The sequence below is a fragment of the Nicotiana attenuata genome, chromosome 6 (assembly GCF_001879085.1).
Source record: "Nicotiana attenuata strain UT chromosome 6, NIATTr2, whole genome shotgun sequence".
Lineage (NCBI taxonomy): Eukaryota > Viridiplantae > Streptophyta > Magnoliopsida > Solanales > Solanaceae > Nicotiana > Nicotiana attenuata.
In genome coordinates this window covers 75,199,401-75,218,200 of record NC_031994.1, presented here as the reverse complement: position 1 = coordinate 75,218,200, position 18,800 = coordinate 75,199,401, and the positions used below count along the sequence as shown (strand labels likewise).

The 18,800-nt window shown below is 34.2% G+C and overlaps 2 protein-coding genes across 4 annotated transcripts; one reads left to right on the top strand and one right to left on the bottom strand.

The window, feature by feature from the left end:
* Nucleotides 9,201-14,635, top strand: LOC109227228 (isoflavone reductase homolog). The gene is made up of 4 exons (XM_019392299.1): nucleotides 9,201-9,667; nucleotides 13,259-13,499; nucleotides 13,609-13,812; nucleotides 14,348-14,635. The coding sequence occupies exons 1-4, from the start codon at nucleotides 9,338-9,340 to the stop codon at nucleotides 14,512-14,514; spliced, it is 942 nt and encodes a 313-aa protein (XP_019247844.1). The 5' UTR covers nucleotides 9,201-9,337; the 3' UTR covers nucleotides 14,515-14,635.
* LOC109227229 (myb family transcription factor PHL11) lies at nucleotides 14,593-17,799 on the bottom strand. Of its 3 annotated transcripts, XM_019392301.1 has the most exons (7): nucleotides 17,021-17,622; nucleotides 16,153-16,229; nucleotides 16,000-16,063; nucleotides 15,781-15,856; nucleotides 15,412-15,472; nucleotides 15,164-15,200; nucleotides 14,593-15,091 (listed from the first exon to the last, which is right to left on the bottom strand). In XM_019392301.1, exons 1-7 carry the CDS (start codon nucleotides 17,169-17,171, stop codon nucleotides 14,790-14,792), a joined length of 768 nt encoding a protein of 255 aa, XP_019247846.1. In that variant the 5' UTR covers nucleotides 17,172-17,622; the 3' UTR covers nucleotides 14,593-14,789. The 3 variants fall into 3 exon arrangements, with proteins under 3 accessions (XP_019247846.1, XP_019247847.1, XP_019247845.1); XM_019392302.1 differs by lacking the exon at nucleotides 17,021-17,622 and adding an exon at nucleotides 17,649-17,799 and having other exon boundaries at nucleotides 14,593-15,200; XM_019392300.1 differs by having other exon boundaries at nucleotides 14,593-15,200; nucleotides 17,021-17,619.

The following is an 18,800-nucleotide window of genomic DNA, read 5'->3' as shown; positions in this document are numbered from 1 at the left end:
TTCCTGAAGGTGAAGGTAACAATAGTGTGATAAAGTAATGAATAAAGACGTGTAATGCATGATTGGATACACACCACAACTCATCTCTAAGGGAGGCTTGAGAGAAAGAGAGATAATGAATATTACTATGTGATTACATGAATATATCATTGGTACTCAAAAAATAATTTGACATGCCTTATAAAAAGTTATTAAAGGCAAAAGTAAAGCAAGAAATGATTTTGCTTATGATGATTTTGACCATGACAATTATTATAATATGATTTTCTCCGTGAAGGAGACATTCACCATATGGATGGTGTGACAAAAGATATTGTAGTACAAAATCAATTACGAGCTCTGGAAGAGCTAATTTGTTACTACCCGGATGAATAAAATTGTTCATGACATTGATATTGTAGTAAGTCTCAAAAGAAACTTTTTGAGTTTCAAATGTATTAGCCAAAGTGGTTGGCATATTGAGACTATAAATGAAAGGAAGATTGATTATCTTGATATTACTATAACATACTGGGTAAATATGAAAGGTTACCCAATTTTTCTTCTATTTGTACTACAGATGTATAAGCATGATATGAAATCACATGCCATAGTAAATTAAATATTTACTGAAATAAATATCAGTTGGCATGACCGGTTGGCCATCCCGGTTTATTGATGCGAAAATTAATTGAGAATTCACATTGGCATATATTGAAGAAATAGAAGATTCTTCAAGAATTCTCTTGTGCTGCTTATTCTCATGATATACCAGTTAAGGTTGGGACTGAATCCCTTGATTTCTGGAACGAATAGAAGGTGATATATATGGGCCCAGTCACCTGCCATGTGGATCGTTTACTATTATATGAGATGCATCTATTGTATGGTCACATGTGCGTTTGTTATTAACTTGCACTTTGATTTTGCAAGGTTGTTTGTTCAAATTATTAGAGCACAGTTCCAGAATATATATGATAATTTATCTTGATAATGCTGGTTTAAATCCAAGTTGGTTTAGTAGAAATTGTATGCCTCCAATTATAGCTAAACCATTGGTTATGGGAACAAAACTCCCAAATAAAAATTTGGTATGAGGTGTGTTATTTAATATACAACGGCACTTGTACGCATCTAGCCAACAAGTTATGATAAATTCTCCCCATCACAATTGGTTCACGGTCAGGAACCAAATATTCCCATCTAGAAATATGGATGTGCTATATGATTTAATTGTGCTGCCACAATGCACAAAGATGGGTTCCCAAAGAAGGTTAAAAAATGTGTTGGTGATTCCGACATTAGGGGGAGAAAATGGGCAGCTAAAAAAGTGATACGTGAAATGAATTATTATGAATACATCTAGATCCTCGTACAAGAAAATGTGAACTTGAAGTTCAAGTGATAATTCATTTCTAAAATATTTTCAAGCACATTGCTGACCCAAAGTTAAATGTCATATTCCAGCTACTAATGCTCCAAATAGAATAAAGTCCATGATGGACATAGTCTATGGAACTCTTGAAGCGTAATAGACTAATCGGTTCCAAAGATAAAACTCCTTGAAGAAAGAGAGGAGCAAATGTTCAAGATAGTCATAATAAGGAGGCAAGTGCTTTATAAAAGCACCATGACATAACATTTTATAAGACCTCATGGGAGAGGCTCAGGTACCTGAAAATAATGAGATCTCGATAAGTTATGTCTTTATTATGCGATGATGGAACCGATGTAAAATGATCGTTGACGATGTTGTTAATATAATGTAGCGCTCAATATTATTAATATTGACGAGGATCTTGAGCTCAAATCTGTCATGGAATTTGGACAGATAAATGATTGGCCAAATGAAAAATATGCAATGAAAATTGACTTCATCTGAAAAATAGGAAGTTTGGACGAATAGTCCCAACAGCTGAGAGTATAAAGGCTATATCGAGATATTGAAATATGATTGGTATTATATTGCAAAAAGAATCCCAGATATAGATTTGTTTATTCTAACAAATATTGTCAAGGTTTTGTTGTTTACGCAAATGCAGGCATTTATTGAAGTCCGTTCTTCAAACAATCTATTTGTATGTGAGGAATTGTCATATTATCATTTCACAAGATGTGTGACTTTTCTTTGAAGAGAAGATTCCAATAATAATGAAGAAGCTGATGTTTGCTTATCTCAATTGAAAGAAGAATATTGAAGGAGACTGAATAAATCATATATTTCATCAAAGTTCTTTGTCAGACACGATCTTCAACAGAATGATGAAATAGATGTTCAAGAAATTCCTTCAAGTGATAATTTGGCGGAATAATTCACGAAGGCATTGCCGATCTCAATATTAGAGAAGTTGTTATACAAGCTTAGAATTCGTCGTCTCCGAAGAATAAAGTGATGTTTTCATCAGGGGGAGGCAAATACGCGCTGTACTCTTTTTTCCTTAGCTAAGATTTTATCCCACTGGGTTTTTCTGGCAAGGTTTTTAATGAGGCAGCAAATAATGCGTATTACAAGATATATGTACTCTTTTTCCTTCACTAAGATTTTTTCCCACAGGGTTTTTTCCTAGTAAGGTTTTAACGAGGCACATTATCTATAAACATCCAAGGGGGAGTGTTATGAAATATTATTTTGTAGTGGATGTCTATAACTCCTAAAGAAGTTACTCCCACTACTCTTCTCCATTATGTAGATAACTCCCACTACTTCTCACCATTATAGTTGTAACTCCCACACCTCCATAACCTCCCCATGATCTTCCTCCATGATCTCAAATGTTTAATGTCATGTTTATGGCATTCTTTTGTATGCCTCTATGTAATCCTATAAATAGAGGGTTTTGGCATCACATTGTACACACTTGAATACATGAAGAAATAAGATTCTCTCCTCTCTTTCTCTCTACATTGTTGTCTATCTTCTTATTTTATGTTATTACTTTGGGCTAAGTTTCGTAATAAACTCCATTATTTTGGCTATGCCTTTTTCACTTGGCAAAAAATAATGCAGTTCTAGAAAAAATAAATAACCATGGCATCTAAAGAAAAAACAACAAGAAATATAAAGTTGGTACTCCATGATTTTAGGTAGAATATCTTTTATTTAGCTAAAATGATAGAGTTCTAGCGAAAAACTTCAGAAATTTGATCTTATAAAAGAATACATAGTTGGAATGAATAAACATTGTAGCTATAAAAGAAATTTAAAAATAAAAATTAGGTAAAGTATCTATTGCATATCAAGATGAAGCGAGAAGAAATATATAGTTATGATATATAAATGTTGTATATAATTATGTGGCAATTAATGATAGAAAAATAATCTACCTGGAGATTATTTTTTACTGCCACGCACCTATAAAAAAAAAATCACGCTCTTTTTCACCTTAGCATCCAAGAGAGTGACCATTATCAAATTGTCAAGTTCAAGATAGTGATTAAAACCACAAAAAATTTAGGGTGTAACAAATAATTCATGCCTAAACTTTAGGTGTTGTGCCTTTCTTTTTGACGTCTCCTCCTCTCTATTTCACGGAAAAAGAATAAAGTAGATTTCAGATGTATTAGAGGCCACATCCAATAAGTGAGTTAAGCTTGTAAAATTATATTACTAATAACATACATTTAGAAGTTGAGATATATCTAGTACAGCGGCGAGGTGTCAGAATATATATTGATTTTAGAAGAATCTAAAGGGAGGAAATCTAATAAAGTGTATCTATTCTCACCAACCAAACCAAATTGGCTTACGCATTGACAGTTTGCATCTGTGTACGTATCTGGTAAGCAAAAAGGATAGAGACTTCCAAGAAACACAAATTGGTCACCTAACTTTTTTGTTGAACACCAAACCATGCATGTTTATTTAATTTCCTCAAATTATATATAGGGATCAGGGACATTATACTATTGCATAAAATTTGTATACTATCATTATGATACAAGGATATATAATCGAGTATTGCTCTATTTTTCAAGTAATTTTCTTTGTTATAAGTAATTACTCATTAGTATAGATCGACTTAGCATAATAATGTAAAAAATCTATACACCATGATGAGTACACGAAACTTAAACTGATCAATTATGCTTTAGAAAGGAAATGTACATGAGGGGGTTCACGGGGTCTTTTGGTGTAGCTAGCGAAACTTTGTAGGGTATCCTCCTACTAACTTTCCCTGTTTTGAGTTTTTATTTTTACAAAAAAGAATAATTTCTTTCAAAATTTAAAAATAATTTAACTAAATATTTAGAATATTAACTTTAATGATAAGTTATTATGAGATGTTTAAGAACACAAGTTTCAAAAGTTTTAAAATCACTAAAATCTTCTGTCATATTTAATTAACGACCACATATTATATAAAACAATCTTCTTTTATTTTAAAATTACTAGTCAAATCAGTTAAGATCAAGTAAAGAGAAACGGAGGGATTAAAGCTCGTGAAAATATAAAGTGATCGTGCTTTACATTTTCTCTTTCTTGTTCAGAAACGGCGTCCTTGGAGCCTAAAACCATTGTTAAAATGGTATAGTCTTGACGTCTTTGTGGAGATTAGTTTTTAAGGGGGGTGGGGGGGTGGGAGGGGGATAACATTGTTAGATCATGCGCAGCGGAAGCAATTATTCAATCAGGTATCAATTACATGTAAACTAGACAATGCAATAATAACGAGATTAGGAACACTAACCTCTTGAAATAATCGCACAAATCTCCCAAACAGCAAGGATCCAGGGCTGCAGTCTTCTGCTATATGCCTAGTAAAACTTTGGACACTTTTGCTTTTGGGTGGGCAAGAACAATACAACTCTAGGGTCAATGATTAGGTGAAACCTGTCTCCCTTTTAAAGACTCGAAATTAAGCCCTAAAAGGGAGCCCAAAATCGTGTAGGATTCTACAAGTAGAATCCTATACTCTAACTCAAAAAGGGTAACTTTTCTCCCAAGCTACTTTTACCCAAGTCTATCCAGGTTTTACTAGGTATAGCAGGGACCACAGAAATAATAAGAGGCTACTAATTATAATATTAATTCTAAATTAGCATAAATTAATTCTTACTACAATTAATTGCAATTTATTCCACTAAAAACTGCAATTGAACTCCTCAATATGAATTTCGGAAATTCATCAACACTTATTTTAACTCCCTATGTTAAGATTTCAAATGCCAGTTAATTAAATTAAATCACTGAAACTTTAATTCAATTAACTAATTAAATCCTTTATAATCTGCTTAAACCATCTCATGTGACGGATACAAAATTCACCGGCCGGGTTTTCACATGAAAAGTTATAAGCTTATATAAAGGGGTATCATCAAACCCAAAACCAAGTCATGGATTCTATCAACTAATTATTATTCACAAATGTTATTTGTTATTGTCCAATTTATTAGGCATATACTAACTCTAAATAGAGTCGTACCTTTTGATAAATCAAAACAATAAACTAATTACATCGATCATAACATTTATATCAAGATTAGGAGTATAAGCTCATTTAATGAATTAGAGAAAATATTTTATATGTATTCAGTACAAAAATACCTTTTCTCTACTTGGTCCGTTCAATATACACTGAGTATACTAGCACAAGAAGTTGGAGTAAACCTACTCCCATAATCAAGACAAATTATACAATAATCTTGTGCTACAATCATCAAGATATTTTGTCCGATAATATCTTCGATTGTGAACATAGTTTATTAATTATGAGAACCAACAATTTAATCTTCTGTGCATGAGCTAAGACTCCATACACTAAATTGTCTACTACATAATTAAAAGGACACACATGTTACAAATGATCTATTTAAAACAGTGCTTTATTGAATTGAATAAATTAAATAAACAATTGTTTCATAATGAACAAAATATTATACTATGTCTAAACCGCATGGTTAATAGTATATCCCAACAATCTCCCACTTAGACTCATAACCATGCGTCTAATATTCTAACACCCATTCCTTCTACATGCTTGTCAAAAATCTTCTGTGTCAAGCTCTTTGTAAACGGGTCTGCCAAATTATCCTCCGACGCAATCTTCAACACTCTTGCATCACCTCTTTGAGTTATGTCCCGGATTAAGTGATATTTACACTCAATATGCTTACTTCTTTTATGGCTTCTTGGTTCCTTCGAGTTTGCAACTACACCGCTATTGTCACAATAGAGTACAATTGCTGCTTGAACCGAAGGAACCACATTAAGCTCTTTCAGAAAGTTCCTGAGCCAAACAGCCTCTTTAGCTGCTTCAGATGCAGCCACATATTCGGCTTCCATGGTGGAATCAGCAACACACGATTGCTTGATACTCCTCCAACTTATGGCTCCACCTCCTAAGGTAAAAACCATATCCTGAGGTAGATTTTCTAGAGTCTCTATCTGACTGGAAATCTAAATCAGTATAGCCAATGGGTGCAAGNGGCAGAGTCTGCAGGACCATCTCAACTTGAGACTCCTTATCAATCACAGCTCCAAGGACCTCCAGTTCATTCAGAAGACTCATCATCTTCAGAACATGGTCCCTGACCGATGATCCTTCAGCCATCTTTGTGTTCAAAAGGGCTTTCATGGCTGTCTGCTTAGCTGCACGATTTTGCTCACCGAACATCTCTTTGAGACTTTCGAGCATATCGTAAGCAGACCCCATGGACTGATGCTGATGTTGCAAAACATTTGCCATAGAGGCAAGAATGTAACATCGCGCCATCTCATCAGCCTTAACCCATTTGTCATAGGCCTTAACCTGATCATCCGTAGCATTTTCAGGTTTTTCTGGGCACTCCTCAGTGATTACAAATTTGTAACCTTCAGCAGTTAGGACAATATCAAGGTTCCTTTTCCAGTCAACATAATTTGGTCCTTCTAACTTGTTTTGGTTCAAAACTGAGGTAAGTGGGTTGAATGAAGATATGGTTAATCTGGGAGATATTCACATTAAATAGATCATTAGTTATGTATGAAGAATGATTAAATTCAAAATTACACATTACACATATAACCATGCTCAGTGAACAGTTAGATTCGTTAGGGAAACTTAACTATTCATGCAAAATATATGAGTGATGTCAGATATTAACCCCATAAATTTAAATAGGACCAACTCAAATGGAGAGTAAACTGTTAATTTAAGATAGGTAAATATCACTTTTATAAAACTCTAGTTTCATTCAATCAACATGTAACTCAGTTGGAGAGTTAATACAAGTAATGAAATAACTAGAGGCTAAAGAAGAACACAGTAATTATCTATAATGAATTTATCCGATGTGGAAGAAGACCTATGTCAACATATTAATTCATTATATTACTGTAGAACCCGTTTAATTTAGGGTTTAGGGCCTAAAATTGCGTGTTTTGCAATTTGGGCTCCGAAGGTTGCATGTACTGCTGCGGTCCTACCGCGGTTACGCCAGGACCACGGCTAGAGTGACCTTCAGAATCAGAGGCAGTGTTCTGCCGCGGTCCTACCGCGGTTACGCTGGGACTGCGGCCATACAATACGTGATTTAAAAAAAACGTGTTTTGAGAGGATTAATCCAAAAGTTCTGTATATTAATCCAAAATTACAGAATATCATACAAAACATTCACGTTTTTAACATAGAATAATTATCCGAAACATGTATCAATGAATAACACGTTTTAATATTACTATATGCATGCTGTATTACATTATCTAGTTAGATGTAAGACGGCGTCTGATACCAATTGTTAGATCATGCGCAGCGGAAGCAATCACTCAATCAGGCATCAATTATATGTAAACTAGACAACACAATAATAACGAGATTAGGAACACTAACCTCTTGAAATAACCGCACAAATCTTCCAAACAGCAAGGATCCAGGGCTGCAGTCTTCTGCTATATGCCTAGTAAAACTTTGGACACTTTTGCTTTTGGGTGGGCAAGAACAATACAACTCTAGGGTCTATTATTAGGTGAAACCTGTCTCCCTTTTATAGACTCGAAATTAAACCCTAAAAGGGAGCCCGAAATCATGTAGGATTCTACAAGTAGAATCCTACTCTAACTCAAAAAGGGTAACTTTTCTCCCAAGCTACTTTTACCCAAGTCTGTCCAGGTTTTACTAGGTATAGCAGGGACCACAGAAATAATAAGAGGCTACTAATTGTAGTATTATTTCTAAATTAGCATGAATTAATTCTTACTATAATTAATTGCAATTTATTCCACTAAAAAACTGCAATTGAACTCCTCAATATGAATTTCGAAAATTCATCAACACTTATTTTAACTCCCCATGTTAAGATTTCAAATACCGGTTAATTAAATTAAATCACTGAAAATTTAACTCAATTAACTAATTAAATCCTTTATAATTCCGCTTAAACCATTTCATGTGACGGATACAAAATCCACCGGCCGGGTTTTCACATGAAAAGTTATAAGCTTATATAAAGGAGTATCATCAAACCCAAAACCAAGTCATGGATTCTATCAACTAATTATTATTCACAAATGTTATTTGTTATTGTCCAATTTATTAGGCATATACTAACTCTAAATAGAGTCGTACCTTTTGATAAATCAAAACAATAAACAAATTACATCGATCATAACAATTATATCAAGATTAGGAGTATAAGCTCATTTAATGAATTAGAGAAAATGTTTTATATGTATTAAGTACAAAAATACCTTTTCTCTACTTGGTCCGTTCAATATACACTGAGTATACTAGCACAAGAAGTTGGAGTAAACCTACTCTCATAATCAAGACAAATTATACAATAATCTTGTGCTACAATCATCAAGATATTTTGTCCGATAATATCTTCGATTGTGAACATAGTTTATTAATTATGAGAACCAACAATTTAATCTTCTGTGCATGAGCTAAGACTCCATACACTAAATTGTCTACTACATAATTAAAAGGACACACATGTTACAAATGATCTATTTAAAACAGTGCTTTATTGAATTGAATAAATTAAATAAACAATTGTTTCATAATAAACAAAATATTATACTATGTCTAAACCGCATGGTTAATAGTATATCCCAACAAACATTTCTAAAATTTGACTTTCTTTGTTAAAATCTAAAAGATGACGGGCATGTTTTCTTTTCTTTTTGACGGACATGTATTTAAAATGACTTTGAGAAGATCAACACATTTTTTTCAACTATGTTAATAGTCATGACAAGACACGACGCCAAATGTAATTAAGAGCTTATACTTCATGTATAATTTTTCTCATATTCACCTTTGAAGTTAAACCAAATAGAAATCAATAGAATAGAGCCATTAGCAAATTTCTCTTATATAAATGGCTTAGTTCTCCAACTCTTGAGAACTCAAAACACAATATATACTAAGAAGTAACAATGGCAAAAAGCAAGGTTCTTGTTGTAGGTGGCACTGGTTATATTGGCAAGAGGATTGTAAAAGCTAGCTTAGCTCAGGGACATACAACGTATGTCTTGCAGCGGCCGGAGATCGGCCTCGACATCGACAAACTACAGATGTTTTTGTCGTTCAAAGAGCAAGGTGCTCGACTTGTCGAGGCCTCGTTCTCCGACCACCGGAGCCTTGTGGAGGCTGTCAAACAGGTGGATGTTGTTATATGCACAATGTCTGGTGTGCATTTCAGAAGTCACAATATCTTGTTGCAACTCAAGTTGGTTGATGCCATTAAAGAAGCTGGAAATGTTAAGGTATATATTGTTCAAATTCTCTTGATGTTAAAGTTCATTCTTCGGTAGAAATTTACATAGATCGTAATCAAATTATACACAGATTGGTACGTAATCCACCAGAAAATTACATTTTTCCATATATCTTCAGTCTCGAGAATCAATCCGTCTCAGAAGACTCGATTAGGCTTATTAATTACTATACGTACCAAAAATTACGTCATAACTGTCATATGCTTTATAAAGACTTCAAAAAATATTTTGTGATATACTAGTTACGAGTAAATTGTATCTTATATTTAATTTTGTAAAAAAAAAGTGTGTGTGCCTCTGTGTGTGTATCCATATATGGAGAAAGAGAGAGATATACATCTATATAATATATATACCTTAAACGATGAAAGTGTTTCTGTTTTTGCCTCATAACATAATTTTGGTAATACGGAACTAATAAATGTATACGCATGCACTCTAAAGTTGATAATTTTAAAAAAATAATCATTTTCTTTCTATACACCTTCTGTCATTTTCTTTAGGTACACCTTTGTATGAATGACACCTGTTCAAGTCGAATGTTAAATGTCTAGATTAATAAAGCTATATCCCATAGTTAAAGAAGTAAAATTTGCTAAAACACTCCTCCAACTTTTTTAAGAAATGTCTCATCTCCTTTAAAGTTTCGGTCACATTAATATCATTGCTTTCATTTTATATATTTACCTCCAAATATAAAATTATGTTAATAAATCTAGATTATGTACCCAATTCTGGGGGGTTAGTTCTCTTTCCTGATTATTTGGCTAAATTTGTACCCAAATCTTGTCTCTTTTTTGATTGGCTAATTTTCTTTTGTTTTTGTCGTTTGATTTTAATTTGTTGTTCATGTCTAATAAAATTTTACGCGAATATGTTACTTCAAATAGTCCATATATAGTCTACGTTTAACCCTTTTTTTTCGAAGGTTAAGAACAGGTTTAGGATCATGGAGAGTAGTTAAATTAAAGGGTAAGCTGTCCATTTTACTCGGTGAAAAATGGACAAGAATTTCCAATGCACTGTATTTGAATGGTAACATGTCAATTTTTTATTTTTTTTTCAAATAAAAAAGTTCCGAGAGAAAATTACAAAGCGGGCAATCGAACTCTCACCACAAGTGAAAGTTAAAATAGCCGACCTACCTTATCTATTTAACCCATAGAAAGGATACAAATTCCAATATGACTATTTCTACTGAATTTATTTTGTAAATCTAGTTTAAGGAAAACAAAAGACGACGACAACAACAACAAACACAGAGTCATCCTACAAATGGGGTTTGAAAAGGATAGTGAGTATGCAGCCTTACCGTTATCTTGTACAAGTAGAGAGATTATTTTTTATAGACCCCCGGCTCCTCGCAAACATGCAAAATCACAACAATATAAAGAAGAAATGTACAAAGAAAACAAAAGACCGGAAAAAAAAATAAAGGAAAAGATAAAGTTGGTTGAGATTAAGGGTGGCATGTGAGCCGGTTAGGCCCGGGCCCACGAGCCCAAATGAGCGGTGGGCCTAAACAGGCCAAATCGGATAGAACGGGGACCAGGTGGGGTGGGCCTGGAAGTGGGCCCGTCCTACGATTGAGGCCCGCGAGACCGGGACTGTTTGGGCCCGGGACCACTGGGAAGTGGGCCGGTTCGACCGGTCCTAAACGGGCCTAAACGGCTATATTTTTTTAAAAAAAATCTGCCAAATATGGCCGTTTCTAGCCGTTATGGCATTTAAAAAATGGCCTTTTTACCTGCCAAAATAGCCGTTGGCTATTTCTAAAATAGACATTTAACCCCCCCCCCCCCCCCCAACCTTTGTTTTAACCCCAAACTTTTTATAATTACACTTTTTCCCTATTTCAACTATAAATACTCCCTCGTTCTTTCATTTTTCTTACAAAATCATCAATCTCTCTCATTTCTCAAACTCAAATTCTTAATTCAAGTTAAATCATGCCTGGTGATTCTAGAGTGTATATATATATATATATATATATATATATATATATACTAAGTGTATAATATATAAGCTGTATTCGATATAACATTTGCTATATTTTAAGATGTGTGTGTATATATATATATAATTTGCAAGAAATTGCCTTAGATAAAAAATTTAAAAAAAAATAGGCCCCGTCCACATAGGCCCACTTAGGCCTGGGACCGGCCCACTTAGCCCGGGATCATTGGTTAGTAGTCCCGGTCCCGGGCCGATTCCTACAAAAAAAAACCACGAAGCCCGGAACCACTTAGGACCGGCCCACGAAGCCCGGAACCACTTAGGACCGGCCCACGAAGCCCGGGCCCACTTAGGACCAGCCCACGAGGCCCGTTTAGGCCCGGGCCCGGCCCACGTTACACCCCTAGTTAAGATAGGGAGCAGTGAATAACATTACTATCCCATGATGAAACTTTGACTTGACTCATAAGGATTGTTAATTAAATTACTTACTATTCACCCTTAATCATGCTTCTGTAATAGTCCACACAGACCAACTTTGTAATGGAATTCTCCAGCTTCTAGTTGTCAGGTTCAACAATCCATTCTTACGTCATGCAAACAAATTAGTTTATCTTTATATATGCTTTGCACATTTTACAGGCTAATATATTTTTTTTAAAAAGAGTATTGATTAATTGCTGAACTGTTCGAAAATCTCAAACTATACTAATATCATGTTGAATTGTGTTATCATCTTATTTAAAAGTAAAATTGTTCAACAAACATATTTGTTTTTAATTATTTACTTTAGATCTGCAACATTGATTGTTGGATATTTCCTAGCCCAAAGTGTTTCAATTATCCTAATGAATCAACATAAATGCTCATTTATATATTCTCCTTCCGTGCTGTTTTATGTGATGTTTATTGAGCATAGCTTAAAATGAAAAAAAGATTGAAATTTATGATTAAAATAAGTTATAGATCAACTAAAAATCATCTCATTAAGGTAAAAATAAAAAATAGAAATTAATTTATTTTTAGATATAAAAGTATCATTTGTTTGAGATAAATTAAAAGAGAAAGTGTATCACATAAATTGACACATAGAGTTTATTTATTTTAATGCCAGAATTAAAAGTAATTTTTTTTTTCTTACTCGCGTCATTCGTCATGCAAAACTCACCTTTTCCTTCCATTTCTTTTCTTATTCTTAGATTCTTCCACGTATTTTATGTAAAGATACGAATCCATTTCTATATTATATATTTCCGTTCGATATAAGTAGCTTTTTAGCACTCCAACAATTACGTACCATGTGATATTCGACACATTTGCTATAACCATCTACATAGAATTAACAAACCACAAAAATAATAAAATTAAACTAATGGAATGGTAAGCAACCTCCACTTCCAATCAAGAGATTGTGAGTTTATCAGAAACAGTCTCTCTTAATGGAGTATTACAATTTACATGATCAAATTCAGAACTCCTGTATGCATAGGCCTCTACATTTATGCTAACTGCTTTGCCGGTCCCCAAGCGTTAAAATTTTGGGTCCGCCTCTGCGGCACTGGAGTAATAATTTTGCTACTTCATTTACTTGTTTGTTTTGACACAAAGAAATAAAATTGGCAGCGGTTCTTGCCATCAGAATTTGGAATGGATCCAGCAATAATGGGACATGCAATAGAACCAGGAAGAGTGACATTTGATGAGAAGATGGAAGTGAGAAAAGCGATAGAAGAAGCTCATATTCCTTATACTTACATTTCTGCTAACTGCTTTGCCGGTTACTTTGCTGGCAACCTCTCTCAACTTGGAACTCTTGTTCCTCCTAAACACAAAGTTTGTGTCTATGGACAAGGCAATGTTAAAGGTACACACAATTTTTCTGAATTAATACTTGTAAAGATTTATCTTTAGGATACCCTTTTCAGAAAAAAGATTAATTTTGTGGAAAAAAAAAATGGGTTAATTATATGCAGTGGTGTATATGGATGAAGATGATGTAGCAACATACACAATTAAAAGCATAGATGATCCAAGGACACTGAACAAGACAGTGTACATTAGACCACAGGAAAACATTCTGACTCAAAGGGAGTTGATAGGCAAGTGGGAAAAGCTTAAAGGAATAGACCTTGAGAAAATTAGCATCTCTGAACAAGACTTCCTATCTTCCATGAAAGGTACTTCCTCTATCCGAAAAGAATTAATTTTATTTTCTGGGAATTAATTAGGGGAAATATTTTTTGTTGGCTAGTATTATTTTTTAAATACTCTTTTATCTTTATGGGAAACTAGAGTTTATAGGGAAGGAGAGCCGAAGCAACGGTAAAGTTATACCCGTGTAATCTATAGGTCACAGGTTCGAGTTGTGGAAGCGGCCATTAATGCTAGCATTAGGGTAGGCTATCTATATATAACACCCCTGCGTGAATGCATGATACATTGTGCACCACCGGGCTAAATGACTATGTTCTATGTATATGTAACTATTATTTCGAAAGATTGAATGCATATTTTTGTAACTAGTTCAAAGAATTTGATGAAGCTCGTGACTCTGAAAATAGGTCCTAGTTATGCTTTTCATTAATTAAATTTTGTACTAAAAGAATCTTAGTACTCACTTTTTCTGAAATTAATATAATAATTCAAAAACATTCGCTCCCCACTGAAATAAAAGGAGAGGATTTTGACATTTGAGAAATGGTAATATTGCAGGAATGGACTATGCTGGGCAGGTAGGAGTCGGACATTTCTATCACATATTCTACGAAGGTTGTTTAACAAACTTTGAAATTGGAGAAAATGCAGAAGAAGCTTCTGAACTTTACCCTGAAGTTCGTTACACTCGCATGGATGAATATTTAAAACGCTATATTAATTAGCTTTCTCTTTCACACACTGTTTGATTTGGAGTTGAAAGAAAATTACAGCAAATAATGTACTACAATAATCTTGTGTCCTGAAGAGAACAATCAATGATAATCTTGTATTATTTCTGCAATACTTATCACTATCAAACACTGTGTAAATCTTTAACTCTCTATTCATTACAATCAACTTTGTAATAACATATGATCAGTAATCGGAACTTCACATATCAAGTTATAACGTTTTCAGAGCAAAACTTAAAAGGAAGCTTGACTATGTGTTGATAATGCTATGTTTCCAATCTTCCATGTAAAAGTGATTTGGCTTCCAATACGGCTGCATTTGCACCAACAAAGTCATAGCTACTTCTGGAGTTCAAATCGAAGTTAATGGAAGCTTCTTTAAGCTTAAGATTCATATTGCTCTTTTGTTCTTCCTCCACAATGTAATTAGATCTTTGTAGCTCCTCATTGATATTATCATGTGTTCTTTTATCGATAATGTTATCATCCCGCTTCTCTCTATTTGTGTAATCCATTAAATTTGATAGAGGTAAATCGAAATCAGTAAGCTGAGCTCTTGTTGCTTCCACTGCACTAGGAGAATTCATGTTGACTGCAATGCTCTTCTGAGCTTTACTTAATATTGCTTGCAAATACTTACCTTGTGCCTCTATTCTCATTTGCAATTTCTGTTGCACCTGTGTTTAGACCAGAGAATTAGTCCGGCGATTAGGATGAGGATCATGTCAAAATGAAAGCTGAGGGCTAGGGTAAGACAAGATTAAGATCATTACTTCACAGATAATCGCGCAACACCATTATGTGTGTGTGTGTGTGTGTGTGTGTGTGTTTTCATGGTTTTCGCTCATGAGGAATACAAATAGTGCTAGTAAATAAGTTTATGCATACCTCAAGCTGGTCCTGTAATCTTTTCTGAAGACTCATTACTGCATCTGCTATTGGAACATCTCTGTTCAGACACGGGTGAGGGTGATATTAGTGAGAAGACACTAGTTTAACCGAATAAATTTAGCTTAATAAGGTCCATAATGGTTAAACCAAATATACATAAAGCCTAAAAAAGTACACATATATGCAACTGTAATTAAACCAGTGCTTAATTTCTCAAGACTGAAAATACAGAAGCATTGATTTGTAAACCACTGGAAATTATTAAAAAAGAATATTAGTCCCTAAACTAAGTATTTTATGACTTGTAACTAAGATAAATGATGAGCAACAAAGTGAAGAGTAACAGTTGAGATTCATGGCACCTACCCTTGTATATAGTTCATACTTAATGATGAGGTACCAGGGCCTGAGGAATGCAAATTAAATTGTCCCGACGAATCCCCTGTGAGATTAATTGGAGAATACAATGCAACCATAAGTTAACTTGAATAGTGCAAAAAGGAAAAAAGAGATATAGAAAAATGATTTCAAATACAAAGATCAAGCAAAGCTTTAATTTGTAAGATCAACATTAAGCAAACTCACCACTGTTCTCTTTGTTTTGCTCCGCTGCATTTTGTTTCTTGGCCTGCTGTCCAAGTCTATACTTCTGAATATACAAGGAGAAATTAAGACCATTGGAAAGGGTTATTAGAGAGAGAGAGAGAGAAATTGGTAAACAGAAACAAGCACTTATACCTGCAAATGACTCTTCAAATGGTATAGTGTCAAACCCTTCACGCCCATTAACCTCAGTACTGACTTGGGAGTTGCTTCTGTAAATCCAAAACCTTCTATCAAACATTTGCTGAGCATTAAACGGAACTGACTCCAACAACAACCCAGTATAATTCCACTAGTGGGGTCTGGGGAGGGTAGTGTGTACGCAGACCTTACCCCTACCCTGCGGTAGAGAGGCTGTTTTCGATAAACCCTCGGCATCCTTCCCTCCAAGAACTCACGACCTTGCTCTTGGGGTGACTCGAACTCACAACCACTTGGTTGGAAGTGGAGGGTGCTTACCATCAGAGCAACCCCTCTTGTCTTAAACGGAACTGACTCCAAAATGTTGGAAATCACTTGGAACCAGTGTTTTAAAAGGCGAGGCGTTGAATAAAATTCATATTTCAATTATCCAGTTGAAAAGCAAAAAGTTGAATCCAACCCTGAAAAATTATCTTCTTTCTAAAAACAATAACTTGGGAACATATAGCCAAAGAAGCATTAGCCTATAAACATAGAAATTGGAAACTTTATAGTAGCCTACAGAAAGCCATTCCAAACCAATTTACAAAATCTAAAATGAATCGATTTAAGTTCATATCATTTTAAAGATACACTAGTATAATTCTAAGAGAGGTTATCTTGGATTTATTTCTAGTGACTAGTTATCTTGAATTGTTACAGAACCAAAGTGATTCCCAACTCAGAAAGCAGAAAAAGATGGCCAAACAAATGCATATATAGATACAAATCACTGCAACCCTATGTCAGTTGCAATTTAATTTTGCTAATTTATTACAAACAAAAACAAGATTATAAGTACAAAAAAAAAAAAAAGACTCACTTTCAGGACCACCAAGCTTAGTGACAGCATCAACAAAGTGTTGATGTAGATCAACAGTCCACCTCAACCTTGGCTTTGGGTCTCTTGTCATCACCACTTCATTCTCATACATAAAACTACCTCCTCTTCCCGCCCCACTTCCATTATACATACCTACTGTTGTCTATATATTCCCACTAAATCTCAACACAGTACTCAAAATCAAAACAGTGAATTTGAGCACCAAGAAAGCTCAAAAACTCAATGGGGAAGAAAAACAATAAATGTAGCTTTGAAACTTATTCAGTATAATGAACAGTTCCAAGAATCTTACTAGTAGAAGGGAAGATATGATGGTCAGAAGGATGTAAAATCAATAAAGAGAATCAAATGGAGTTTCCAATTACAAACGCTAACGCTATAAATAAATAGTTGCTAATTAGTTATTATTTTAAAATGAAGGTATTAAAGTTAGCAGAGATTCTTAGCTTGTGTCTCCTGAAACATATCAACGAGAATACTTTTACATATTTAACGTAACAAATGAAGGGAAAAAAAAAACACGTAAGGAAAAAATTCCAATATCAAATCGAGTTAATAAAGCATGAAAATGTGTATAATAATTGGTACAGGCAGATATAATACTAACTTTGTTGTGGTATCAATTTCACAAAGAAAACGACACGGAGAGGAAACATCGGCGAGGAATCTGAAGACACATGACCGCCGAATTACTAATTATAATTTCATTTTGGTTTAAGGATGACAGATTCGATCCAAAATGATAAAAAGGACCGCTTTATCACATCACACCATATTAATTTTATAATTAATAATATAAGATTATTATTAATTAAATGATAAACTTTATAGTGTGGTGAGGTGATGCGTCGGTGACAGCGTGGAATATTCGCCGGCAAATCAGGAATTGGAGTATTCGTGTACTCACGTGCCACGTCCTCCCAAATACCAACAATCCACCTCTCTTCTATTTTATTCTCTGATCTTTTTTTTTGGGCAGGAGTAAAGTCTATATAATACGACGGAAAATCTTGTTAATGAAAATTTAATTACAGTTGAAAAATAAAATGAAAGAAAATAAAATAGCTAAGGCGCGAATATCTCGCTCTCTTTAAGAAGATTCAAGTCCATTGCAGCAAAGTCTTTACTGATCCAGTAGTAATCCTCTTGACTTGTCTCCCCCGTGATACAACAGCCCGATCACGTCGTCGTATGACTCGAACAAACTTTGGACAAGTCGTTAAGTCCAAAGCTCCACCAAGATGAACATCTTCCTAAACAAAAGTAAAAAACTCTCTTCTTCTTTTTTCACAACTTTAACCTCACTTTATTGAAACACTTTACAATTATTTTCCACCACATTATGGAAGAAAGACTCATATTTATAGGCGTAGGAATTCTTCCATGAATTAAATTGGAAGAAAGTGGGGTAATAAGTAATGAAATCATGGAGAACATGGGATAATGATTGAATTATTATGTAATTAGTGGTAGAACATGGGAGAAGAGTTCCAAAAGCATTATGGTCATTTTCTACATCATGGAGTAGTAGGAGTTATGGGAGTTTTCTACATCATGGAGTAGTGGGAGTTATGTCATATTTTATTTTAATAATACAATGCTATTATACTAACAATCACCCACTCATTTTAATATTAAAATAAGAGAGTTTACCAGTTGAAGGGAGAATATCACACATAATGAAGGTGTGCTCTGTATTGAACCTCCACTTAGCAAAAGAACGATCTTTACTCCAGAATCAGTAGTGGTCTCAAAGCTT

What these genes read in the sequence shown, in the direction of transcription:
- LOC109227228 (XM_019392299.1), top strand. Translation starts at nt 9,338, where the DNA reads ATGGCAAAAAGCAAGGTTCTTGTTGTAGGTGGCACTGGTTATATTGGC. An exon ending in AAGAAGCTGGAAATGTTAAG is followed by an intron (nt 9,668 to 13,258) that starts GTATATATTGTT and finishes TAAAATTGGCAG; the next exon opens with CGGTTCTTGCCATCAGAATT. An exon ending in CTTCCTATCTTCCATGAAAG is followed by an intron (nt 13,813 to 14,347) that starts GTACTTCCTCTA and finishes GTAATATTGCAG; the next exon opens with GAATGGACTATGCTGGGCAG.
- LOC109227229 (XM_019392300.1), bottom strand. Translation starts at nt 17,171, where the DNA reads ATGTATAATGGAAGTGGGGCGGGAAGAGGAGGTAGTTTTATGTATGAG. An exon ending in GCAAAACAAAGAGAACAGTG is followed by an intron (nt 15,857 to 15,999) that starts GTGAGTTTGCTT and finishes TTAATCTCACAG; the next exon opens with GGGATTCGTCGGGACAATTT. An exon ending in AGTATGAACTATATACAAGG is followed by an intron (nt 15,473 to 15,780) that starts GTAGGTGCCATG and finishes GTGTCTGAACAG; the next exon opens with AGATGTTCCAATAGCAGATG.